Genomic DNA, 27,088 nt, shown 5'->3' with positions numbered 1-27,088 from the left:
GTACAATGTTAAGTTTGGTGACCCTAAATTGCCCTAAATTGTGTGTGTGTGTGTGTGTGTGTGTGTGTGTGTGTGTGTGTGTGTGTGTGTGTGTGTGTGTGTGTGTGTGTGTGTGTTTGCGCTGTGATGGACTGGAGACCTGTCTCGGGTGTATCCTGCCCTCACCCATAGTAAGCTGGGATTGGCTCCTGGACCCTGTGACCCTGCACAGGTTTATGCGGCGGTATAGAAGATGGATGGACGATGGTTGATCGAAAAAGTACAACCCAGAAATATTTGTTTCATGCACTTTTTTTATAAAATGAAAGAAAAGCTTTTGACTTGTCACTTTTTGTAGGTTATTATACTGAAGCTGAAATGAGTTTGTGAGTTGAAATGAGTTTGATATCTGATCCACGGTACAGATCATAGGGTGGTGTAGATGAGCAGGTGAGCAATGAGAGACTCACTCTGGCCGGGGGTCAGGAACCTGCCAGCTCTCTCCAAGCTCGTTGGTGTTAGCAGCAGGTGTATTATCTGGTTTCAGGTTGTCGTCTTTGGAGTTTCCATTAAAGTTTCCTGTAGGAGCAGCAAACACTGAGATCAGTCAGGAAAACGACATTCAGGGACGCCTGTGGAGACGTTTTCTGATTCTCTTGGAGCTTGAGTGGAAGCAGAAGGAATCACTTCATGTGGTCAATAAGTCATGATGAAATGAAGATCTCATTGTGGAGCCGCTCATTCTTACCACACAGGCCACAGAGAAGGCCACTGTAGGACGTTGGCACAGAGACGTCAGCGTGGTGGTTCCCATCAAATCTCACCCTCAGGCCGAAGGTTGTCTCAAGGACGACAAACTTTCCACTAAAGTAGATCTTAACTCCACTGATGGAGGTGACCGGTGGTACGACTGCTGTACCATTGACCTGGAGAACAGCACAGTTGATTACATTGAAGCTGTTTCTCCCCAAACAGCAGGAATAATGCAGAGCTTCAGATGCACAGCGGTAGATCCTCTCTGTCAGGTTATACACACCTGAACTTTACGCCCTTTACCCAGAATGAACTCGATGCCGTTCACGTTGACCACCACAGCTCGGACGTAGGAAACCTTCCTATTGCTTCCTCGGTGCTCGTTCTGAGTGTCCACGGTGAAGTAGGGCATGTCCGAGGAGACGTTGCAGGGTTTGGTGAGCGTGTAGGAGCAGGCACCCATGTAGTGGTGAGTGTGTTTATCAAAGGTGTTGTAGTGAGGATCACCGCTTGCTGAGCATATTCCACTTCCTGTCCAAAGAAATGAGAAATCAGCTGAACTGTGCCTGAAGTTTCTCACATAAAGAACAACAAGTGGCTTCAAGCACAATTCAAGCTGCTTTATTTTAGACATTTCACGCTGTGCAATAGATACCAATAAAAGAAAGTACTTCTGGAGTGTCTCGGCGGAACAGCTCCTGATCATTTTGTTTTCATGGGTAAAGTTCTCAAAATACAGTGATGCAGTGGTTAGCTCTAAGTAGTTTAATACATTTGTTATTTAGTTTGTGTGTAAGACATGAGAGATGGTGTCCATAAAGTGGAAAGTACATTGAATAAAAGAACCCTACATGTTGGGGTTGGAGTTGTGCTTTGGCTGTGAAAATGTCTCATATGTTTTAGAGGCGGAGGTTTCTTATCCTCCTGCTATTTAACCTCTCACACAGCTTTATTCTATATTATGGCCCAAGATTTGCTGAGGGGGAAAGTCGGGGAAAGTAAAACACAGAAGATGTAGTCATGTCCAGTTTTAGGAGGAACAGAGGAGCTGAGAACTTTGGTCATATAACAGTTGACAAATGATCATTTTAGAAAAGGCATAAGTTACTCAAACCAACAACATTTTGAACCCGAGTCTGTGAAGAACTATGTTTGCATGTCACTTAATTTTAATCTGACTGAACAGTTTCTGACCGAGAGCTCCCACTGTCCCATTTCCATCAAGACGGAATAAAGTGATCAGGTTCATCTGCACCAACAATATCAATCCCACAATGCTTTGTGACACGGTCACCTGATCCCACATCCAGCTTTAGCAGGAAGTACTGAAGACGATTTGTTAGTTTGTTGTGTTTCTTTAGAAAATGGAACACTCAGAAACTTTCTTCTTGCTCAGAGTCCTCCAGTCCAGTTCTGACTCCATTTCTTTCTCTAAACAGCGTGAAGCATCACGTGATGACGCTACCTAGCAGACATGCACAGTGAGGAGAATCTGACTCCAACTATGGAGACCTGATCAGAAGCAGTGAGGACATGGACTCTGTTGAGAAACACATGAACCATGACTCTGGTTCTTGCTGGATGGGCCCCCTCAGACCAGGATCAAGTGACAGACCTGTTTACAGGGAGGTTGTTACTGGGATCGTTGGTGTGGATGTGGTCACAGCCTGTGGGTGTCTGAGTTGAACGTACCGAGAGGTCGACAATCATATTGTCCGTCATGCAGCTGGCAGCTCTCAGTCATTGGTTTACAGGTGGTGTTCTGGCACTGGATCAGACCTCCACTGAGACACTCACACTTCTGCTCACAACCCTCCAGGTACCAGTCGTCACCCGCCTGACAAACACACAGCACGAATCAGAAATGACCACACATCATCAGCTGAAAGAGTTCTGACATGTCAGCACAGGCTCTGTGAAGCTGTATACCAACAAACAGCTGAGCTTCATCCACAGATACATTTTCTCTGGAGCTTCTTTGTTCTTTTCATCGGTCTCTCTGCTCCTGAACATGTAACTTCATTTTTACAATAAGTTTCTCTCACTTTATTATTATCTTTATCTCATCACTAAAGAGCTTCTGGTCTCTTTTTGAATGTTCAACAAGAAACTGCCAAAGACTTACAGAGAAGTTCTAGATATTGCAAAGCTGTTCTAGGTACTTCTGAAAAAGAACGCCAACTGGAAATATTACATTTACTTCAACTTCAATAAAAAGATATTCTTTTTTTTGGCCCACAATGTAAAACGTATGAATATAAACCTTCTGAGCTATGTTATTGTCTTTTTGAGATGAGACATGTTGTAGAAAAAGGTAGAAAGGACTGTTTTGGTCATCAAGTTGCAGAGCTGTGGTACAGACGCTATGAGGAATGGCACACATTTACAGAAAGGTATATGTTTGATATACAGGAAACCAGAACAACCAGGGAGGTAATGTCTGATGTCAGAAGACATTTTTTAAGATCTGCTCTTTGAATCTTTGACACGTCATTCACCTGAAACTGCAGGACTCTTCACCAATGAATGTGACGATAAGTTACTGTATTTTTTTAATCTCTTTTCACAGTGTTGGTTGGATGTTCCTTCATTGATCTCTTGTATCATACAGCCACCCTGTCACCAGTGGGCTGTGGCAGGGGGAACCTGAGGTGTGTGTGGGGTGTTGTTTGGGGCTGTTTCCACTCACAGGGTGATAACTTCCACTGTGGTCCACACAGCCGCAGTCCTTCAGCGCCACACATTTGTCATCGCTGAGGATGAAGCCTGGGTCACACTGACATCCCTCCACACACACGTCCTCACATCCTGGTGGTCCCACCACACCCAGACACGTCTCCGGACACGAGCTCACACACAGGGAGTAGGAACTATCGGGAGGACATTTCAGGGCTGCGAGGGGACACAAGAGGAAAAAGGTGAATCAGTGAACTTCCTCTGTTCAACACCTGAGTGCTGTTAGCTCTTGTGCTAATGCGGGGAAGGATATTCATAACTGACTTCAGTTCTGAGAACACAAGTCAGAATAACACATTTGAAGAATTATTTGGGACAAATCTTTGTCCGTAGGTATGCTAGTAATGATGCCATCGCTATGTTATGTGCTGGAGCCTTGAACCAGATGGTTCAGGATGGTTCAAGATACCTAATAAAGTCATTTTAACAACAACCCATGTTCATTTCTTTGTAGATTTCTTTTTCCACTATGGAGTTATTCCTGCAGAATATGAGGTTGCACAGTAACTTGGAGTGATGTAAAGAGGACCTTGCTGTGCGGGGGACTTACGGCAGAAGTCTGGAGTCCTCCATGGGTGGACTTTGGCTCCGGCACTCAGGCAGACGTCCGTGTAGGCCTGCAGCTGGTCGCACAGCACATGCTGCTGGCCGAAGAACTGACACATGTCAAACACACAGCTCTGGAAGAACGGAGTGGGATCCACCACTTTGTGACACTCCCTGAAAGAGCAGAGGAAAACCATCCAGGTCACAACCTTCTCATTAAAAGTTCCCAACTACAGCATGACATGGCGCTTTTTAACACCGGTTGTTGTCAAAGTTAACCAATCTTTTTCAAAACTCTGCAAGATTTGAACAGTTTGTTGTAAGAAATGCTTCATGGACAGGGCGTTCTCCAACGGGAGTGTGCAGGAGTAAAACATGTACTAAATGACCACTGAGGCATTCTCACTCAGTCAGATAGCCTTTGTCCAGTGTAATACGGACCCACCTTCCAGATAAACAAGTGCTGACGCTGCTCAGATCAGCTCGGGCCTTTGGACCCAGAGCTAAACAAAGTCATCTGGAAACCACCAATTTCAAAGTTCAAACTACACGAGACTTCTCTCACGTAAAAACTCTCACGTAAAAACTCTCACGTAAAAACAATCAGGCGTCACCTTGCGCGTGCGACCAGCCTGTGATAAGCTTGAATTCATGCTGCTGCAGGTGGATCATTTCTGTGTTTCACCAAACCTTCAGAAAATGCTTCTTCTTTAATAAAACACAGAAACACACTTTAACATTGAGTGAAACTGCGTTATGGAGCCTCTAATGGAGGTTTCTCTGAGGGGTTGGAGAAGTTTGGGACCTTAACAAAACGGCTGAACCACCAAGGTGAATCGGTGGAAAACACAATGTTTTGGTGACTTTGTTTTTTCACTCAGACTAAAAACATTTGTAAATAAGAATACAATTAAAGTGGTCATGTCGAACAGAGTGACGAACTCAAGATGTTTCTGATTTACACTCCAGAAGTTCCTCATAGGTTTTATGAAAAGCGGATGAAGTGAGAACATTTTCATTTTGGTTCACAAAGGAGCTGTCAAGATTTTAAGGTCATTTGCTCTGAAGTTCTGTCATAAGACTTTTTATAACACGCTAAGATCCTGTATAAATCACAATCAGCTGAAAATAACATTAACAAGAATAATGAGAGTGACTTTGGGCAGACACAGTAATTAAAGGAGGGTTTGGATGCGTTATTCCTTGAGTTTTCTTTGCAATGTTTGGAAGGTCTGAGCCTCAGCAAGTACAAAGTATTATATTATGGAGTTCAGTGGAGGAAATGAAGTGCAATAAGAAAGTAGAAATAAAAATAAAAAGAGCAGAAGAAAAGGTTGTGGCTGGTTTAGATGTACGTCAGGTGTCTGGAGCAGGTGAGTTCGGGTCTCACCTGAAGGGTCCAGTAGTGGCAGTAATTTTGCCACATTTGTCCGGTTTCACCACCTCAGCCTCCAGCTTGGGGTCACAGTCGGGGTTAGGCTTGGACCCTTCGGTACACCTGATAAAACCAAGACAAAGCAGCAGGAATCAAAACCAGGAGGAGTTGAAGGAGGATTTACAGCTGATGAAGACCGAACACAACAGATTTCTTCTCAATCAATTCTGACTGCAAAGTGATTTATTTAATCTGCATTGTAAAAGCTCCAGAAAATCCACACATATAATACTTATATCGCTCAATCTTTATTCTCTGAGAATTACTGACAAATAGAAAGTTGTTGGATATTTTGTAAATCTCAAAAACAAAGGCTTTCTGACATTTTCAGTCACAGCTTGTAGAAACAATAAAAACGAGTGTGTGTGTGTGTGTGTGTGTGTGTGTGTGTGTGTGTTCTATGGTGACGTGCAGCTGGGCTCCATGCTGCCTCTCATCTGAACCTGTTGGCACAGATTACAGAATAAAGGTTTGGACACTCACGAGTCGTCTTCGTCCTCTTCTGTCTGCCAGCTGTTCCCAAAGTCGTTGGCGTTTCCCACCACGGAGCCATTCGGTCTGGAGAAGTCGTTCTCTGGTTTCCCATCGTAGTCTCCACACAGGCCGCACATCTGGTCAAAGTACGAACTGAAGGCACAGACACCAGAAGGATTAGCAGCTTTCAGGAAGACGTCTTAAGAAGATTTACAGGACCAAACACTGATATTCTAACAAATATGTGCTCCTGTTCAGGAGTAATCAGTGAGCCATACAGAACCATGGCAGGATCCAGAGGATTCATTACAAAGAGATGAACTCTGACATTTCAGCTGCTTTGCACTGATGCTGGGCTCATTTTACACAAACTGCATATTCTGTTATCCATTTTAAAAGTAGGAGCACCAAATAATTTGGGTAAATACTACAGTACAATACACTTTATATTCCTGTTTTGTCTTTTTGACTCATTCATATGCTTCCTTTCAACATTTTCTAGCGGTTTTAACAATTTTTACTGACTTGAACCTTTTTACTGATTTTGGCAGTTTTGGGTCATTAACTAATTTTGGGAGATTTTTATTCTTTAGCTCTTTCTGCCCTATTTTGTATTAATCTGAGAACAAATACATCATTTCAATAGTTCTTACTGTTCCAAAGTAGAAAAAAATACTTTGGAAGTGTTTATAGCACAAAACCAACAGCTAAAGAAATTCAAAGTGCTTCGTTCATCTGACACAATCAGACACTTGATGCTCACCTGGGCACTGAGATCTGGGCGTAATGGTTTCCATCCCAGCGGACCCTCAGACCGAAGGTGGTCTGCAGGGTGACAAACTGGCCGGCGATGCTCAGAGACATGAGGGGGGACGGGGAGTGAGGGAGGGCCACCCTGATCCCATTCACCTGTCCCACCGAGACACACAAACAGGGAATATTAAACTGGGATCATACAAACAATCGTCTCATGTTAAAGTCAAGCTGGACATTGAGAAATGTACATGTTGTGCAGGATTCTGAAAACATGTCACACTTCTCATAATAATAGAAACTCCTTTGTTGTTGTCCCTTTGGCACCAAATTCCATTTTATGATTTGTACACGGAAAAAAGGCAACGTGAGAAACAAAGGCATCTTCTCTGACAGAAAACATGAACTAAAGAACGTGATTTTGGTTCCCCTTTTCATCAATAAGTGGTACATAGTTATGTTTGTTATTGCTGTTTCAAAGAATCTGCTAAAATTAAACGGTTTGATAACATTCTATAACAACAGGGTTCAATTTTCCAATTTCCAAGGATTTCAGACTAAGGGAGTGACAGTGAAATCCTTTGATCTCACCACAGATCAAACAAATGAGGCGAGGAAAAGCTGGAGACTTCTGGGATTGTGGTATTGAAGAGGAAGAAAAGAACAGGATGAAGTGAGAAGGTGAAGAGAACAAGGCTTTGAGATGTAATTTAAAGACGGAGCAGGATTAGAGCTGATGGTGAAGGAGCTCCAGCTGCCAGCTCTGCACATGTATCAGCTCACAAGTTCTCTTATTGACAGCTTCTAAAAGGTTTCTGCTCGTATGGAGATAAAACGGCTTCACGTGCTGCTGGGATTCTTTCCAGTGTTTCTGTGATTACTGACCAGAGTTCTCCGGCCCTTCATCAGAGTCACTGTGACTCCATCCACGGTGACGTAGAGCTTCCTCAGGTAGGACACACCTGCTACTCCCCTCTCCTCGTTCTTCCCCTCCACAGAGAACCACGGACCTGCACAGGAACCAACAAGACCCCATAAAAACACTGTGTGGAATATGATTATGAGGGTTTTGTTTAAGTATTCCAGTCGGACTTGAACTGCTTGTTGTGATAAATGTGGAGTTTAGACTTTGACAGAAACGTTTACGATGTTTTTTTTAATGTGTCGTTGAATGTGAATCTACACTGACACAAGATACTGATGATCATCTTGTGTAAAAACATGTCTGTGTACCTGTAACATCTACTGTGGTTTAGAATTTCCTTCTGTTTTTAATTATGACGCCACACGTATGACGTATGATATTTTTCATGGAAACATGTCGTAGGTTTGTTGATGATAAATTCTATGAATCTATGAATAGATTGAGAACCTTTCTTACCTGTGTTATTTTTGCAGGTTCTGGCCAGTGTGTATGTGCAGGTTCCCATGAAGGTGTAGAACTTCTTATCAAAGGTGGTGTAGTGAGGATCTCCAGAAACCACACAGTCCTGGGAACCTGAGAGAGAAAGAGAGGAACAAGGTTCCTCAACTTCACCAAGCTGCACCCACCTCCTGCATCCATTCCTCAAGCCGTGTAATGAGCCTTCAAGATTCACTGTTCACCAAAAACCCAGCTAAACTGTGGAGTCATCAGAGACACTGAACTTCTCAAATACTCCTGAAGACGGAGTACCTGTGCTGTTTTAGAACAGATTAAGTCCAATCTCAGCTACAATCCCACGGTTCGTATGAAACAGGATTCATACTGGAAATCTCCACATTTAATGTTTTTTGTGCAGTCTGACATCTGTAAGCATCACTACAGTGTATCTCCTCAGACTAATGCTAACTTCTTGGGATAAAGACATTTAATTCAGGAAGAACATCATGGTTTGTATTTCATGCTACCAGCAGCAGCAAGCTAGCTAGCTAGTTTGCACTGTTCTGCTCTTGTAGAAAATGTGCCACAAATTAGGAACAGCAGACACTTAAAGCTTTTCTTATCACGTCATGAGCCTGATTAAACTGACTTTAGTTCAAAGGACGCCCAAGTTTAGCCTGGTCTTTGTTAAGAATACACTTTGATGCAGTCAACATAATTGTATTTGTGATTGGGGAACTGTTGACGATGACTGGAGCTCCAAGCCCTAAAAGTGCCCGTCTGGTCTTATTTTACCCTCAGTACAGGGGTCAGAACACAAGCTGATCTAGATAATACTGTGTACATTTGGTGGACAGAGCTCAGAGACCACCTGTCTGCCGGATCGAGTGAAACTTACCTGTGGGATAGCAGCCCAGGTCCCCATCCTGTAGTTTACACTCGTGCATTGCGGGGCAATCAAATTCCTTGCAGGTAATGAAGGGAGCATCACATCGGCATTTGAGCTTACAGTCTTCCACATAAAACTCCTCTCCAGGCTGAGACACAAACAACACGGCAGACATTTTGTTATCTGTATCAACATTCCCGGGATAGAAAGTGGAACACTTACTATGATCACACACACACACATGCACACACGCACACACAGGCCCACTGCTGTGTACCTGGTAGTATTGTCCGTTGGAATGTTTGCAGCCACATGAATTCTTCTTCACACACTTGCCGGCACTCAGGACGTAACCAGGATCACACACACAGGCCTCAGAGCACTTCAGCCCACTGCAGGAGGGAGGTATCCCAGAGCAGGTCTCCTGACATGGGTCCGCACAGGACTCGTAGTGGCTGTTAGGAGGGCATGTGTATGCTGCGAGACACCAGGTGGAGGTCCATGTTAGAGTTACAACTCAATGCCTCAGGCCTTGCTTAAGAGAGGTTAAAGCTTTCCTGCTAGCACAAACCTCAAGGACCAAACATTTCAAGGATACCTAATCAACTGCTTTCCAGTTCTTGCAAGATTAAAACCCATCACATCACTTTATCCAGTCAGTAATCCAACACTCACGGCAAAAGGTCTCATTCCTCCAGGGTCCGATGGTGACCCCTCGGTCCTGACACTCGTTGACATAAGCTTCGATGGCTTCACACAGAATGGGCCTGGCTCCATCCAGCTCACATAGGTCAAAGACACAGTCTTTAAAATAGTTCTGGGGACACACAGTCAGTTTGAGTGACACTTCCTTCTAAAACCACAAAATCTGACTTTGTCATCAGTTCTGGTTTCGATCTGACTTTACAGCCTTATCTGAAGGAATGAAACTCCTCCTGCCTCCATAAATACAATCACTCCATTCTGATGAGCCAACACTGACTAATACATGCGTGTGTGTGTGTGTGTGTGTGCGTACATTGGGGTTGACTCTGCGGTGACACACAGCGAATGGTCCGTTCTTGTCCAGCAGGATGCCGCAGTATCCCGAGCTCTCATAATCGTCCTGCTCATCTGGAGTGCACCCGGGGATGGTCGTGTTGGGTTTCTTATTACACCTGTTTGTGCAGATATCAGCTTAATGAAGCTCTGTGAAGCATTGTAACTATTTTACAGGAAAAGATTGTTCAAACTAAAGAAATAATGCCTTAAAGTTTATTAGATCAATAGACAGATAGACAGAGAGACAGATATATAGACAGACAGACAGACAGACAGAGAGACAGACAGATAGATAGATAGATAGATAGATAGATAGGTAGATAGATAGATAGATAGATAGATAGATAGACAGAGAGACAGACAGAGAGACAGACAGAGAGACAGACAGACAGACAGATAGATAGATAGATAGATAGATAGATAGATAGATAGATAGATAGATAGATAGATAGATAGATAGATAGATAGATAGATAGATAGATAGATAGATAGATAGATAGACAGAGAGACAGACAGAGAGACAGACAGACAGACAGACAGACAGATAGATAGATAGATAGATAGATAGATAGATAGATAGATAGATAGATAGATAGATAGATAGATAGATAGACAGAGAGACAGACAGAGAGACAGACAGACAGACAGACAGACAGACAGATAGATAGATAGATAGATAGATAGATAGGTAGATAGATAGATAGATAGATAGATAGATAGATAGATAGATAGATAGATAGATAGATAGATAGATAGATAGATAGATAGATAGATAGATAGATAGATAGATAATTTACAGATGTATACATCCTCTCATATTTGTAAGCATGCAGTACTTACTCTGGGTCAGTGTTCCAGCTGTGTCCAAATTCATTGGGGTTGGTCGTCAAGTTTCCATCGGGTTTACGGAAATCATTTTTCCCATTTAAATCATAATCTCCACACAGTCCACAGAGCTGGTTTTGAAAGCTGCCAATTCAAGGAAAATAAGTCAGTGTGACTTTATTGGACGTGAGAGCACAAATTCGTTCAGACCTCCATGTTATGATCGTCTACTACAAACAGATATCTCTGCCTGGGGTAAGAAGGATGTGGTAACACAGTGTGAAGAGGAATCTTCTTCAGCTTTCACTCACTCTTTAATGACTTTGATGTCCATGTAGTGATTGCCATCATAGCGAACAGTCACACCAAAGTTCAGGGTCACAGTGTAGTGCTTTCCTGACTTCAACACTGAAACACCAGGAGCTGGACTCACGGGTAGGTTGACATTGGTTCCATTCACCTGAATAAGAAACGTAAATGTGAATTACATGATGTGGCAACACAGGAAATAACAATCAATTAAAAAAAAAAAAAAGATAAAGACATTTTAGTCACTCATTTCAAACTTTGATAAGAAGTAAAAATGGACATTTCTCAAATCTATTAAGTTTTTATCAAGAACATGAGTCTTCTTATGTTTGGGGATTTCTGTTGGGGGTTACCCCAGCAGATGTCCTCCAGCCTCACATCAGTCTCTGTCATGTCCTCCATCACTCCATCCACAAACCTCCTCACTGACTTACTTCTAATCCTCTTCATCTTCAGCAGCCTTTTCCCTACACAGCTCTCACCTCTCCTCCCTACATGACCAAACCATGCTCTCTCACTTTAACACCAAAGTGTCCACCATGAGCTGTCCATCTGATGTCCTCATTCCTCATCCTGCTCAGTTCCAGAGAAACCCTCCTCATCCTCAGCTCTCACAGCTCCAGTTCAGCCTCCTGTCTTGGAGTCAGAGCTGCCTTCTCTATAGGAGACCCCAGAGTTGCTCTCACTCTGTCCTGTAGACCTTCTCCCTCAGCCTACCTGGACCTTCTACCACAGATCACTGCTGACACTGATCTCCATCCAGTCCTCCTGACTCCACACTGTTCTTCACTTCTCTTTACTCCTTCCTCTTGTTTGGATGTTGACTCCAAGCATTTAAACTCCATCTTTTCATCATAATTAGTTTTTCTTGCTCTATTCTCTCTCCCTGTTCTGCATCAGAGTCTGTTCTGCTGAACCTTTCTTCCAGTTAAAAAACAGAGAGTTTGTTTCTTTACACTGTTGCCAATGTTTTAGTTTTTTGTCTGTTAGACTATGATGTGTCACTTCCACAGTTCCTCCCCTCATTTCTTACCTGCACAGTGCCACCTTTGAGAATGGAGATCTTTACTTCGTGCACGTACACATGTACAGCTTTTACATAGGAAATGGTGGGTCTATTAAAGCGATTCTCATTGTCTGCATGGACTTCAAAGTAAGGCACAGCTGTTTTATTGCAGGGCCCAGACATCAGGTAGCTGCAGTTGCCCATGAAGTTGTACTTGCGTCTGTCAAAGGTGGTGTAGTGAGGATCACCAGATGCTATGCAAATGGAAGTATCTGAGAAAAGAAGAAATGAGAAACTGCATCACGAAATATTTTGAGATAACTATGTCTCAGTGACTGGATTGGTTATTTAGTCCATCCATCCATCCATCCATCCATCCATCCATCCATCCATCCATCCATACACCACTTTACTGTACTGCCACTCAAAACAAAAACTAAAACGACTTGAGAAGTTAGAAAATACCTTTTGGATAACATCCTGCAACGCCATTTACATCTCTGCATTCTTCTGTGGGTTCACAGGCGTTATCAACACAATTCAGAGTGTAGTTTCCAGCACAGCGACACAGCTTGGTGCACCCATCTCCAAACACAACCTCACCAGGCTGAAACAAAATTTAACAATGTGTGCAGAAATCACAAGTTATTCAGTCTTTAAATCAATATGAATGAGAGTACTTCGCAATAATAGGAAGGATAAGGGACCTCATAATAGTTGTTCTCGTCATCAAGACAGCCACATTGCTCCAGTGGCACACAGCGACGACCCTTGAAGACAAACCCTGGTTTGCAGAAACAGCCACTGATACAGGAGCCAGTGCAGTTGGTAGAGGGTTCCTGACACGTAGGGATGCAAGCTGGACCACACTCTATATACTCTGCGTTAGGAGGACATGGGTCTGTACACAAAGGGAATAAAAACAACACATTATACCTGGAAGAACGAATGTATGTATTAAAGAAAAGACGGTGAGTCATCAATTTAAAAATGCAGTTATAAAAAGATTTACTTGGTGGCTTGGTTGTTGTGGGTGTTGGTGTGGTGGGTCCAGGACTTGGTTTTGGTGTGGTGGGTCCTGGACTTGGTTTAGGAGTGGTTGGTCCAGGACTTGGTTTTGGAGTAGTTGGTCCAGGACCTGGTTTTGGAGTGGTGGGTTCAGGAGTTGGTAGACCTATGAATAAAACATTTGCATGAAAAAAACCAACACATTTATACTGGAAGAAAATTTTTTGGGGTAAAAGCAAAAGACACCAGTGAATCATGAAACTATAAATCTGCATTTAAAATGAAGTTAGAAAAAGATTTACTGAGTGGCTTGGTTTTGAGTTTTGTTGTGCTTGATCCCTCCCAACCCAAACATGGGTTTGAACAGCAGCTACTTGTGAGCCTGGTTCTACAGAAAATCTTCACCTCTCCGTCTGGTTTTGCAGGTTTTGTCCTGCTAAAAGGGATTTCTTTCCTTTCCACCGTTGCTTATAATTCCTTATTTGGAATTGTTGGTTTTTCGGTTAAATTTCCATGAGAAGACTGTGTTGTTTTTGATGACAAATGAAATTAAATTAAAGAGTCCCTCACACATCAGGCATTTGTTTAAAATATCTGTATTTTTCCTTGTGAGCTTTTGATTGTTTTCACGTTTTGTATCCACTCATGTGTCCTGTAGTAATTATATTTCCTGTTGTCCTGAGTTCAGTTGCGTTCTTACTCCACCCTCGTGCCACCCTCTGTGCTCACTTTTCTCCTCCAATTACCCTGATTAATTGAGGTGTGGACCCTCCTTCCTCACCTGTGGGGTAACAGTCCAGAACTCCCTCCACCACTTTGCACTCCTGTGCGGGGCTGCACTGCCACGGCTCGCAGGTGATGTTGTGATTGCCGTCACATTTACAGCGTTCAGAGCAGTCCGACTCTGTGAACCAAGTGTCTCCAACCTGTACATGCACAAAAGAAGCAGGTCACTGATGTTTACTGATGAGCCTCATGATCTCTCATTCAGCATTTAATTTAATTTAAGTCATTCAACACAATCTGGCTGAACTTGTAAAAATTAAATCAACAAATCTCATTGTTATAATAATGAAGGTTTGTCATCTCGTTACCACAAAATGTCGTCAAACTCTTTATTATAGTCTGATTTATCCTCATCAGTTTTACAGTCCATGCTTAAATGAATTATTAGGGCTTTTCACCTCTCTGTATTTGTTTTGTTGTGTTTTATACTGTGCAAAAATAGAAGATACTTTCAGCATCTGGTTTGTGACGGCCAGTGAAGCACACTTACCGGCCGGTAGTTCCCGTCTTCATCAGTACATCCACACTGGTCCAGAGGGACACATTTGTCTCCGCTGTGGACGAGGCCCTCGTTGCAGAAGCATCCCTCCACACAGGGCTGGTTACAGGGACCGCCGGGTCCTGCAGGGTTCTGACAGCTGGGTTGGGAACAGGCCGGTCCACAGGGGCGGTAATGACTGCCTGAGGGGCACTTCACAGCTGGGAGGAGGGGAGAGGTTTGGCTCAACTGCTGACTTCAGTCTCCTCAAAAACTAAATCATGTCACTAAACTCAAATGATCTCGTGTCGTTGGTAAGCTTGCACAGTGATGAGCTGACCAACACACAGTCAGACTTACGACAGAAGGTGTTGTTTCTCCATGCGATGTTGACTCCTGCAGCGGCGCACAAGTCAGCGTAGGTCTGGACGGCCTGGCACAGTGCCACCGTCTCACCTCCAGTGGCACACATGTCGTACACACAGTTTCCAAAGTAAGGCTCTGGAGGTACTACGGCATGGCAGGGCTTAAAGATGCCTGAGGACGAAGAGAAGAGGTGAACGACATGAAAAGGTGTGATTAATTGATAGTCGGTGGTTGGATTTCATTTCGATTTATGTTGAAGGTCCTTGAGCAACACAGTGAACTCCCAAGTTACTGTTAGGTGTGTGTGTGTGTGTGTATGTGTGTGTGTGTGTGTGTGTGTGTGTGTGTGTGTGTGTGTGTGTGTGTGTGTGTGTGTGTGTGTGTGTGTGTGTGTGTGTGCGTGTGCGTGTGCGTGTGCGTGTGTGTGTGTGTGTTTCATACCATTAGGATCAGTGATCATTCCACAGCTGGTGGGTTTCTGGGCTTCTTCCTCCACTTTGTCGTCACAGTCTTCCTCTCCTCCTCCGTGAGAACAGCTGGAGAGAAAGTGGTGTGTTATTCAAAGCTGATAAAAGTCATTTTCTACGATTGTTAAATATTTTCTCCCCAATGATGAGTGTCAGTCACACGTCAGACTGCAGCATCACGTCTGCTTGTAGTTTCATGACCATCACACATAGATCCTGTGTACCGTGATCAGAAGTCGACTGAGTAGATTTAGAAGGAAATTTATGAAAAGCCTCCTCCAGAGCAGAGACACAACTTTTCACTAATGCTAATGCTAACACCGCAGGTCTGGACATGCGCTATAAGTTTCACAAATGTCCCTACGTACAATGTTAAGTTTGGTGACCCTAAATTGCCCTGAGGTTTGAATGGGAGTGTGAGTGTGTGTGTGTGTGTGTGTGTGTGTGTGTGTGTGTGTGTGTGTGTGTGTGTGTGTGTGTGTGTGTGTGTGTGTGTGTGTGTGTGTGTGTGTGTGTGTGTGTGTGTGTGTGTTTGCGCTGTGATGGACTGGAGACCTGTCTCGGGTGTATCCTGCCCTCACCCATAGTAAGCTGGGATTGGCTCCTGGACCGTGACCCTGCACAGGTTTATGCGGCGGTATAGAAGATGGATGGACGATGGTTGATAGAAAAAGTACAACCCAGAAATATTTGTTTCATGCACTTTTTTTATAAAATGAAAGAAAAGCTTTTGACTTGTCACTTTTTGTAGGTTATTATACTGAAGCTGAAATGAGTTTGTGAGTTGAAATGAGTTTGATATCTGATCCACGGTACAGATCATAGGGTGGTGTAGATGAGCAGGTGAGCAATGAGGGACTCACTCTGGCCGGGGGTCAGGAACCTGCCAGCTCTCTCCAAGCTCGTTGGTGTTAGCAGCAGGTGTATTATCTGGTTTCAGGTTGTCGTCTTTGGAGTTTCCATTAAAGTTTCCTGTAGGAGCAGCAAACACTGAGATCAGTCAGGAAAAAGACATTCAGGGACGCCTGTGGAGACGTTTTCTGATTCTCTTGGAGCTTGAGTGGAAGCAGAAGGAATCACTTCATGTGGTTAATAAGTCATGATGATATGAAGATCTCATTGTGGAGCCGCTCATTCTTACCACACAGGCCACAGAGAAGGCCACTGTAGGACGTTGGCACAGAGACGTCAGCGTGGTGGTTCCCATCAAATCTCACCCTCAGGCCGAAGGTTGTCTCAAGGACGACAAACTTTCCACTAAAGTAGATCTTAACTCCACTGATGGAGGTGACCGGTGGTACGACTGCTGTACCATTGACCTGGAGAACAGCACAGTTGATTACATTTAAGCTGTTTCTCCCCAAACAGCAGGAATAATGCAGAGCTTCAGATGCACAGCGGTAGATCCTCTCTGTCAGGTTATACACACCTGAACTTTACGCCCTTTACCCAGAATGAACTCGATGCCGTTCACGTTGACCACCACAGCTCGGACGTAGGAAACCTTCCTATTGCTTCCTCGGTGCTCGTTCTGAGTGTCCACGGTGAAGTAGGGCATGTCCGAGGAGACGTTGCAGGGTTTGGTGAGCGTGTAGGAGCAGGCACCCATGTAGTGGTGAGTGTGTTTATCAAAGGTGTTGTAGTGAGGATCACCGCTTGCTGAGCATATTCCACTTCCTGTCCAAAGAAATAAGAAATTAGCTGAACTGTGCCTGAAGTTTCTCACATAAAGAACAACAAGTGGCTTCAAGCACAATTCAAGCTGCTTTATTTTAGACATTTCACGCTGTGCAATAGATACCAATAAAAGAAAGTACTTCTGGAGTGTCTCGGCGGAACAGCTCCTGATCATTTTGTTTTCATGGGTAAAGTTCTCAAAATACAGTGATGCAGTGGTTAGCTCTAAGTAGTTTAATACATTCGTTATTTAGTTTGTGTGTAAGACATGAGAGGTGGTGTCCATAAAGTGGAAAGTACATTGAATAAAAGAACCCTACATGTTGGGGTTGGAGTTGTGCTTTGGCTGTGAAAATGTCTCATATGTTTTAGAGGCGGAGGTTTCTTATCCTCCTGCTATTTAACCTCTCACACAGCTTTATTCTATACTATGGCCCAAGATTTGCTGAGGGGGAAAGTCGGGGAAAGTAAAACACAGAAGATGTAGTCATGTCCAGTTTTAGGAGGAACAGAGGAGCTGAGAACTTTGGTCATATAACAGTTGACAAATGATCATTTTAGAAAAGGCATAAGTTACTCAAACCAACAACATTTTGAACCCGAGTCTGTGAAGAACTGTGTTTGCATGTCACTTAATTTTAATCTGACTGAAAAGTTTCTGACCGAGAGCTCCCACTGTCCCATTTCCATCAAGACGGAATAGTGATCAGGTTCATCTGCACCAACAATATCAATCCCACAATGCTTTGTGACACGGTCACCTGATCCCACATCCAGCTTTAGCAGGAAGTACTGAAGACGATTTGTTAGTTTGTTGTGTTTCTTTAGAAAATGGAACACTCAGAAACTTTCTTCTTGCTCAGAGTCCTCCAGTCCAGTTCTGACTCCATTTCTTTCTCTAAACAGCGTGAAGCATCACGTGATGACGCTACCTAGCAGACATGCACAGTGAGGAGAATCTGACTCCAACTATGGAGACCTGATCAGAAGCAGTGAGGACATGGACTCTGTTGAGAAACACATGAACCATGACTCTGGTTCTTGCTGGATGGGCCCCCTCAGACCAGGATCAAGTGACAGACCTGTTTACAGGGAGGTTGTTACTGGGATCGTTGGTGTGGATGTGGTCACAGCCTGTGGGTGTCTGAGTTGAACGTACCGAGAGGTCGACAGTCATATTGTCCGTCATGCAGCTGGCAGCTCTCAGTCATTGGTTTACAGGTGGTGTTCTGGCACTGGATCAGACCTCCACTGAGACACTCACACTTCTGCTCACAACCCTCCAGGTACCAGTCGTCACCCGCCTGACAAACACACAGCACGAATCAGAAATGACCACACATCATCAGCTGAAAGAGTTCTGACATATCAGCACAGGCTCTGTGAAGCTGTGTACCAACAAACAGCTGAGCTTCATCCACAGATACATTTTCTCTGGAGCTTCTTTGTTCTTTTCATCGGTCTCTCTGCTCCTGAACATGTAACTTCATTTTTACAATAAGTTTCTCTCACTTTATTATTATCTTTATCTCATCACTAAAGACCTTCTGGTCTCTTTTTGAATGTTCAACAAGAAACTGCCAAAGACTTACAGAGAAGTTCTAGATATTGCAAAGCTGTTCTAGGTACTTCTGAAAAAGAACGCCAACTGGAAATATTACATTTACTTCAACTTCAATAAAAAGATATTCTTTTTTTTGGCCCACAATGTAAAACGTATGAATATAAACCTTCTGAGCTGTGTTATTGTCTTTTTGAGATGAGACATGTTGTAGAAAAAGGTAGAAAGGACTGTTTTGGTCATCAAGTTGCAGAGCTGTGGTACAGACGCTATGAGGAATGGCACACATTTACAGAAAGGTATATGTTTGATATACAGGAAACCAGAACAACCAGGGACGTAATGTCTGATGTCAGAAGACATTTTTTAAGATCTGCTCTTTGAATCTTTGACACGTCATTCACCTGAAACTGCAGGACTCTTCACCAATGAATGTGACGATAAGTTACTGTATTTTTTTAATCTCTTTTCACAGTGTTGGTTGGATGTTCCTTCATTGATCTCTTGTATCATACAGCCACCCTGTCACCAGTGGGCTGTGGCAGGGGGAACCTGAGGTGTGTGTGGGGTGTTGTTTGGGGCTGTTTCCACTCACAGGGTGATAACTTCCACTGTGGTCCACACAGCCGCAGTCCTTCAGTGCCACACATTTGTCATCGCTGAGGATGAAGCCTGGGTCACACTGACATCCCTCCACACACACGTCCTCACATCCTGGTGGTCCCACCACACCCAGACACGTCTCCGGACACGAGCTCACACACAGGGAGTAGGAACTATCGGGAGTACATTTCAGGGCTGCGAGGGGACACAAGAGGAAAAAGGTGAATCAGTGACCTTACTTTGTTCAACACCTGAGTGCTGTTAGCTCTTGTGCTAATGCGGGGAAGGATATTCATAACTGACTTCAGTTCTAAGAACACAAGTCAGAATAACACATTTGAAGAATTATTTGGGACAAATCTTTGTCCGTAGGTATGCTTGAAATGATGCCATCGCTATGTTATGTGCTGGAGCCTTGAACCGGATGGTTCAGGATGGTTCAAGATACCTAATAAAGTCATTTTAACAACAACCCATGTTCATTTCTTTGTAGATTTCTTTTTCCACTATGGAGTTATTCCTGCAGAATATGAGGTTGCACAGTAACTTGGAGTGATGTAAAGAGGACCTTCCTGTGCGGGGGACTTACGGCAGAAGTCTGGAGTCCTCCATGGGTGGACTTTGGCTCCGGCACTCAGGCAGACATCCGTGTAGGCCTGCAGCTGGTCGCACAGCACATGCTGCTGGCCGAAGAACTGACACATGTCAAACACACAGCTCTGGAAGAACGGAGTGGGATCCACCACTTTGTGACACTCCCTGAAAGAGCAGAGGAAAACCATCCAGGTCACAACCTTCTCATTAAAAGTTCCCAACTACAGCATGACATGGCGCTTTTTAACACCGGTTGTTGTCAAAGTTAACCAATCTTTTTCAAAACTCTGCAAGATTTGAACAGTTTGTTGTAAGAAATGCTTCATGGACAGGGCGTTCTCCAACGGGAGTGTGCAGGAGTAAAACATGTACTAAATGACCACTGAGGCATTCTCACTCAGTCAGATAGCCTTTGTCCAGTGTAATACGGACCCACCTTCTAGATAAACAAGTGCTGACGCTGCTCAGATCAGCTCGGGCCTTTGGACCCAGAGCTAAACAAAGTCATCTGGAAACCACCAATTTCAAAGTTCAAACTACACGAGAGTACTTCTCTCACGTAAAAACTCTCACGTAAAAACTCTCGCGTAAAAACTCTCGCGTAAAAACAATCAGGCGTCACCTTGCGCGTGCGACCAGCCTGTGATAAGCTTGAATTCATGCTGCTGCAGGTGGATCATTTCTGTGTTTCACCAAACCTTCAGAAAATGCTTCTTCTTTAATAAAACACAGAAACACACTTTAACATTTCGTGAAACTGCGTTATGGAGCCTCTAATGGAGGTTTCTCTGAGGGGTTGGAGAAGTTTGGGACCTTAACAAAACGGCTGAACCACCAAGGTGAATCGGTGGAAAACACAATGTTTTGGTGACTTTGTTTTTTCACTCAGACTAAAAACATTTGAAAATAAGAATACAATTAAAGTGGTCATGTCGAACAGAGTGACGAACTCAAGATGTTTCTGATTTACACTCCAGAAGTTCCTCATAGGTTTTATGAAAAGCGGATGAAGTGAGAACATTTTCATTTTGGTTCACAAAGGAGCTGTCAAGATTTTAAGGTCATTTGCTCTGAAGTTCTGTCATAAGACTTTTTATAACACGCTAAAATCCTGTATAAATCACAATCAGCTGAAAATAACATTAACAAGAATAATGAGAGTGACTTTGGGCAGACACAGTAATTAAAGGAGGGTTTGGATGCGTTATTCTTTGAGTTTTCTTTGCAATGTTTGGAAGGTCTGAGCCTCAGCAAGTACAAAGTATTATATTATGGAGTTCAGTGGAGGAAATGAAGTGCAATAAGAAAGTAGAAATAAAAATAAAAAGAGCAGAAGAAAAGGTTGTGGCTGGTTTAGATGTACGTCAGGTGTCTGGAGCAGGTGAGTTCGGGTCTCACCTGAAGGGTCCAGTAGTGGCAGTAATTTTGCCACATTTGTCCGGTTTCACCACCTCAGCCTCCAGCTTGGGGTCACAGTCGGGGTTAGGCTTGGACCCTTCGGTACACCTGATAAAACCAAGACAAAGCAGCAGGAATCAAAACCAGGAGGAGTTGAAGGAGGATTTACAGCTGATGAAGACCGAACACAACAGAGTTTTTCTCAATCAATTCTGACTGCAAAGTGATTTATTTAATCTGCATTGTAAAAGCTCCAGAAAATCCACACATATAATACTTATATCGCTCAATCTTTATTCTCTGAGAATTACTGACAAATAGAAAGTTGTTGGATATTTTGTAAATCTCAAAAACAAAGGCTTTATGACATTTTCAGTCACAGCTTGTAGAAACAATAAAAACGACTGAACTTATAACTTCAAAAATAAAATAAGGCTCTAATATCATTCTCCCTCAAACATACAAACATAAAGCAGTTGGAAGAATGAAAACATTTTGAATCCAGTAGTTCCAGATCAACTATTAAGAAATATTCTTCTCTTCCATGTGACACAAAGGAAACATATTTTTAATCTAAAATACAGACATGTGAGCTCTTTACACATCCATCCATCCATCCATCCATCCATCCATCCATCCATCCATCCATCCATCCATCCATCCATCCATCTTTGATACAACTTAATCCTGTTCAGAGTTGCTGAAGCCAGATCCAGCTGACTGTGTGTGTGTGTGTGTGTGTGTGTGTATGTGTATGTGTAATTGTATGTGTATGTGTGTGTGTGTGTGTGTGTGTGTGTGTGTGTGTGTGTGTGTGTGTGTGTGTGTGTGTGTGTGTGTGTGTGTGTGTGTGTGTGTGTGTGTGTGTGTGTGTGTGTGTTCTATGGTGACGTGCAGCTGGGCTCCATGCTGCCTCTCATCTGAACCTGTTGGCACAGATTACAGAATAAAGGTTTGGACACTCACGAGTCGTCTTCGTCCTCTTCTGTCTGCCAGCTGTTCCCAAAGTCGTTGGCGTTTCCCACCACGGAGCCATTCGGTCTGGAGAAGTCGTTCTCTGGTTTCCCATCGTAGTCTCCACACAGGCCGCACATCTGGTCGAAGTACGAGCTGAAGGCACAGACACCAGAAGGATTAGCAGCTTTCAGGAAGACGTCTTAAGAAGATTTACAGGACCAAACACTGATATTCTAACAAATATGTGCTCCTGTTCAGGAGTAATCAGTGAGCCATACAGAACCATGGCAGGATCCAGAGGATTCATTACAAAGAGATGAACTCTGACATTTCAGCTGCTTTGCACTGATGCTGGGCTCATTTTACACAAACTGCATATTCTGTTATCCATTTTAAAAGTAGGAGCACCAAATAATTTGGGTAAATACTACAGTACAATACACTTTATATTCCTGTTTTTGTCTTTTTGACTCATTCATATGCTTCCTTTCAACATTTTCTAGCGGTTTTAACTTTTTTTACTGACTTGAACCTTTTTACTGATTTTGGCAGTTTTGGGTCATTAACTAATTTTGGGAGATTTTTATTCTTTAGCTCTTTCCGCCCTATTTTGTATTAATCTGAGAACAAATACATCATTTCAATAGTTCTTACTGTTCCAAAGTAGAAAAAAATACTTTGGAAGTGTTTATAGCACAAAACCAACAGCTAAAGAAATTCAAAGTGCTTCGTTCATCTGACACAATCAGACACTTGATGCTCACCTGGGCACTGAGATCTGGGCGTAATGGTTTCCATCCCAGCGGACCCTCAGACCGAAGGTGGTCTGCAGGGTGACAAACTGGCCGGCGATGCTCAGAGACATGAGGGGGGACGGGGAGTGAGGGAGGGCCACCCTGATCCCATTCACCTGTCCCACCGAGACACACAAACAGGGAATATTAAACTGGGATCATACAAACAATCGTCTCATGTTAAAGTCAAGCTGGACATTGAGAAATGTACATGTTGTGCAGGATTCTGAAAACATGTCACACTTCTCATAATAATAGAAACTCCTTTGTTGTTGTCCCTTTGACACCAAATTCCATTTTATGATTTGTACACGGAAAAAAGGCAACGTGAGAAACAAAGGCATCTTCTCTGACAGAAAACATGAACTAAAGAACGTGATTTTGGTTCCCCTTTTCATCAATAAGTGGTACATAGTTATGTTTGTTATTGCTGTTTCAAAGAATCTGCTAAAATTAAACGGTTTGATAACATTCTATAACAACAGGGTTCAATTTTCCAATTTCCAAGGATTTCAGACTAAGGGAGTGACAGTGAAATCCTTTGATCTCACCACAGATCAAACAAATGAGGCGAGGAAAAGCTGGAGACTTCTGGGATTGTGGTATTGAAGAGGAAGAAAAGAACAGGATGAAGTGAGAAGGTGAAGAGAACAAGGCTTTGAGATGTAATTTAAAGACGGAGCAGGATTAGAGCTGATGGTGAAGGAGCTCCAGCTGCCAGCTCTGCACATGTATCAGCTCACGAGTTCTCTTATTGACAGCTTCTAAAAGGTTTCTGCTCGTATGGAGATAAAACGGCTTCACGTGCTGCTGGGATTCTTTCCAGTGTTTCTGTGATTACTGACCAGAGTTCTCCGGCCCTTCATCAGAGTCACTGTGACTCCATCCACGGTGACGTAGAGCTTCCTCAGGTAGGACACACCTGCTACTCCCCTCTCCTCGTTCTTCCCCTCCACAGAGAACCACGGACCTGCACAGGAACCAACAAGACCCCATAAAAACACTGTGTGGAATATGATTATGAGGGTTTTGTTTAAGTATTCCAGTCGGACTTGAACTGCTTGTTGTGATAAATGTGGAGTTTAGACTTTGACAGAAACGTTTACGATGTTTTTTTTAATGTGTCGTTGAATGTGAATCTACACTGACACAAGATACTGATGATCATCTTGTGTAAAAACATGTCTGTGTACCTGTAACATCTACTGTGGTTTAGAATTTCCTTCTGTTTTTAATTATGACGCCACACGTATGACGTATGATATTTTTCATGGAAACATGTCGTAGGTTTGTTGATGATAAATTCTATGAATCTATGAATAGATTGAGAACCTTTCTTACCTGTGTTATTTTTGCAGGTTCTGGCCAGTGTGTATGTGCAGGTTCCCATGAAGGTGTAGAACTTCTTATCAAAGGTGGTGTAGTGAGGATCTCCAGAAACCACACAGTCCTGAGAACCTGAGAGAGAAAGAGAGGAACAAGGTTCCTCAACTTCACCAAGCTGCACCCACCTCCTGCATCCATTCCTCAAGCCGTGTAATGAGCCTTCAAGATTCACTGTTCACCAAAAACCCAGCTAAACTGTGGAGTCATCAGAGACACTGAACTTCTCAAATACTCCTGAAGACGGAGTACCTGTGCTGTTTTAGAACAGATTAAGTCCAATCTCAGCTACAATCCCACGGTTCGTATGAAACAGGATTCATACTGGAAATCTCCACATTTAATGTTTTTTGTGCAGTCTGACATCTGTAAGCATCACTACAGTGTATCTCCTCAGACTAATGCTAACTTCTTGGGATAAAGACATTTAATTCAGGAAGAACATCATGGTTTGTATTTCATGCTACCAGCAGCAGCAAGCTAGCTAGCTAGTTTGCACTGTTCTGCTCTTGTAGAAAATGTGCCACAAATTAGGAACAGCAGACACTTAAAGCTTTTCTTATCATGTCATGAGCCTGATTAAACTGACTTTAGTTCAAAGGACGCCCAAGTTTAGCCTGGTCTTTGTTAAGAATACACTTGGATGCACTCAACATAATTGTATTTGTGATTGGGGAACTGTTGACGATGACTGGAGCTCCAAGCCCTCAAAGTGCCCGTCTGGTCTTATTTTACCCTCAGTACAGGGGTCAGAACACAAGCTGATCTAGATAATACTGTGTACATTTGGTGGACAGAGCTCAGAGACCACCTGTCTGCCGGATCGAGTGAAACTTACCTGTGGGATAGCAGCCCAGGTCCCCATCCTGTAGTTTACACTCGTGCATTGCGGGGCAATCAAATTCCTTGCAGGTAATGAAGGGAGCATCACATCGGCATTTGAGCTTACAGTCTTCCACATAAAACTCCTCTCCAGGCTGAGACACAAACAACACGGCAGACATTTTGTTATCTGTATCAACATTCCCGGGATAGAAAGTGGAACACTTACTATGATCACACACACACACATGCACACACGCACACACAGGCCCACTGCTGTGTACCTGGTAGTATTGTCCGTTGGAATGTTTGCAGCCACATGAATTCTTCTTCACACACTTGCCGGCACTCAGGACGTAACCAGGATCACACACACAGGCCTCAGAGCACTTCAGCCCACTGCAGGAGGGAGGTATCCCAGAGCAGGTCTCCTGACATGGGTCCGCACAGGACTCGTAGTGGCTGTTAGGAGGGCATGTGTATGCTGCGAGACACCAGGTGGAGGTCCATGTTAGAGTTACAACTCAATGCCTCAGGCCTTGCTTAAGAGAGGTTGAAGCTTTCCTGCTAGCACAAACCTCAAGGACCAAACATTTCAAGGATACCTAATCAACTGCTTTCCAGTTCTTGCAAGATTAAAACCCATCACATCACTTTATCCAGTCAGTAATCCAACACTCACGGCAAAAGGTCTCATTCCTCCAGGGTCCGATGGTGACCCCTCGGTCCTGACACTCGTTGACATAAGCTTCGATGGCTTCACACAGAATGGGCCTGGCTCCATCCAGCTCACATAGGTCAAAGACACAGTCTTTAAAATAGTTCTGGGGACACACAGTCAGTTTGAGTGACACTTCCTTCTAAAACCACAAAATCTGACTTTGTCATCAGTTCTGGTTTCGACCTGACTTTACAGCCTTATCTGAAGGAATGAAACTCCTCCTGCCTCCATAAATACAATCACTCCATTCTGATGAGCCAACACTGACTAATACATGCGTGTGTGTGTGTGTGTGTGTGCGTACATTGGGGTTGACTCTGCGGTGACACACAGCGAATGGTCCGTTCTTGTCCAGCAGGATGCCGCAGTATCCCGAGCTCTCATAATCGTCCTGCTCATCTGGAGTGCACCCGGGGATGGTCGTGTTGGGTTTCTTATTACACCTGTTTGTGCAGATATCAGCTTAATGAAGCTCTGTGAAGCATTGTAACTATTTTACAGGAAAAGATTGTTCAAACTAAAGAAATAATGCCTTAAAGTTTATTAGATCAATAGATAATAATAATAATAATTTACAGATGTATACATCCTCTCATATTTGTAAGCATGCAGTACTTACTCTGGGTCAGTGTTCCAGCTGTGTCCAAATTCATTGGGGTTGGTCGTCAAGTTTCCATCGGGTTTACGGAAATCATTTTTCCCATTTAAATCATAATCTCCACACAGTCCACAGAGCTGGTTTTGAAAGCTGCCAATTCAAGGAAAATAAGTCAGTGTGACTTTATTGGACGTGAGAGCACAAATTCGTTCAGACCTCCATGTTATGATTGTCTACTACAAACAGATATCTCTGCCTGGGGTAAGAAGGATGTGGTAACACAGTGTGAAGAGGAATCTTCTTCAGCTTTCACTCACTCTTTAATGACTTTGATGTCCATGTAGTGATTGCCATCATAGCGAACAGTCACACCAAAGTTCAGGGTCACAGTGTAGTGCTTTCCTGACTTCAACACTGAAACACCAGGAGCTGGACTCACGGGTAGGTTGACATTGGTTCCATTCACCTGAATAAGAAACGTAAATGTGAATTACATGATGTGGCAAGACAGGAAATAACAATCAATTAAAAAAAAAAGAAGATAAAAACATTTTAGTCACTAATTTTAAACTTTGATAAGAAGTAAAAATGGACATTTCTCAAATCTATTAAGTTTTTATCAAGAACATGAGTCTTCTTATGTTTGGGGATTTCTGTTGGGGGTTACCCCAGCAGATGTCCTCCAGCCTCACATCAGTCTCTGTCATGTCCTCCATCACTCCATCCACAAACCTCCTCACTGACTTACATCTAATGCTCTTCATCT

The 27,088-nt window shown here is 43.3% G+C and overlaps 1 protein-coding gene across 1 annotated transcript in view; it reads right to left on the bottom strand.

The window, feature by feature from the left end:
• Positions 1 to 27,088, bottom strand: part of zanl (zonadhesin, like) — a gene marked incomplete at its 5' end in the record, with an annotated part of 90,909 nt that overhangs the window by 29,689 nt on the left and 34,132 nt on the right. Inside the window, 42 exons of the mRNA XM_080486682.1 lie at positions 450 to 558; positions 728 to 905; positions 1,016 to 1,263; positions 2,425 to 2,569; positions 3,422 to 3,624; positions 4,019 to 4,188; positions 5,405 to 5,512; positions 5,933 to 6,076; positions 6,687 to 6,832; positions 7,562 to 7,686; positions 8,058 to 8,174; positions 8,938 to 9,076; positions 9,206 to 9,405; positions 9,604 to 9,745; positions 9,947 to 10,085; positions 10,810 to 10,938; positions 11,106 to 11,254; positions 12,137 to 12,381; positions 12,575 to 12,716; positions 12,817 to 13,010; positions 13,122 to 13,283; positions 13,899 to 14,043; positions 14,394 to 14,602; positions 14,742 to 14,918; positions 15,189 to 15,283; positions 16,078 to 16,186; positions 16,356 to 16,533; positions 16,644 to 16,891; positions 18,051 to 18,195; positions 19,048 to 19,250; positions 19,645 to 19,814; positions 21,048 to 21,155; positions 22,014 to 22,157; positions 22,769 to 22,914; positions 23,644 to 23,768; positions 24,140 to 24,256; positions 25,020 to 25,158; positions 25,288 to 25,487; positions 25,686 to 25,827; positions 26,029 to 26,167; positions 26,344 to 26,472; positions 26,640 to 26,788. Of these exons, the coding sequence (XP_080342808.1) occupies positions 450 to 558; positions 728 to 905; positions 1,016 to 1,263; positions 2,425 to 2,569; positions 3,422 to 3,624; positions 4,019 to 4,188; positions 5,405 to 5,512; positions 5,933 to 6,076; positions 6,687 to 6,832; positions 7,562 to 7,686; positions 8,058 to 8,174; positions 8,938 to 9,076; positions 9,206 to 9,405; positions 9,604 to 9,745; positions 9,947 to 10,085; positions 10,810 to 10,938; positions 11,106 to 11,254; positions 12,137 to 12,381; positions 12,575 to 12,716; positions 12,817 to 13,010; positions 13,122 to 13,283; positions 13,899 to 14,043; positions 14,394 to 14,602; positions 14,742 to 14,918; positions 15,189 to 15,283; positions 16,078 to 16,186; positions 16,356 to 16,533; positions 16,644 to 16,891; positions 18,051 to 18,195; positions 19,048 to 19,250; positions 19,645 to 19,814; positions 21,048 to 21,155; positions 22,014 to 22,157; positions 22,769 to 22,914; positions 23,644 to 23,768; positions 24,140 to 24,256; positions 25,020 to 25,158; positions 25,288 to 25,487; positions 25,686 to 25,827; positions 26,029 to 26,167; positions 26,344 to 26,472; positions 26,640 to 26,788 (6,551 nt within the window). The remainder of the gene's footprint in view (positions 1 to 449; positions 559 to 727; positions 906 to 1,015; positions 1,264 to 2,424; positions 2,570 to 3,421; positions 3,625 to 4,018; positions 4,189 to 5,404; positions 5,513 to 5,932; positions 6,077 to 6,686; positions 6,833 to 7,561; positions 7,687 to 8,057; positions 8,175 to 8,937; positions 9,077 to 9,205; positions 9,406 to 9,603; positions 9,746 to 9,946; positions 10,086 to 10,809; positions 10,939 to 11,105; positions 11,255 to 12,136; positions 12,382 to 12,574; positions 12,717 to 12,816; positions 13,011 to 13,121; positions 13,284 to 13,898; positions 14,044 to 14,393; positions 14,603 to 14,741; positions 14,919 to 15,188; positions 15,284 to 16,077; positions 16,187 to 16,355; positions 16,534 to 16,643; positions 16,892 to 18,050; positions 18,196 to 19,047; positions 19,251 to 19,644; positions 19,815 to 21,047; positions 21,156 to 22,013; positions 22,158 to 22,768; positions 22,915 to 23,643; positions 23,769 to 24,139; positions 24,257 to 25,019; positions 25,159 to 25,287; positions 25,488 to 25,685; positions 25,828 to 26,028; positions 26,168 to 26,343; positions 26,473 to 26,639; positions 26,789 to 27,088) is intronic.

This window comes from Lipophrys pholis, assembly GCF_963383615.2.
Source record: "Lipophrys pholis genome assembly, chromosome: 18".
Classification (NCBI taxonomy): domain Eukaryota; kingdom Metazoa; phylum Chordata; class Actinopteri; order Blenniiformes; family Blenniidae; genus Lipophrys; species Lipophrys pholis.
Note: the sequence above shows the minus strand (reverse complement) of the source record. Positions and strands in the feature narration are given on the sequence as shown.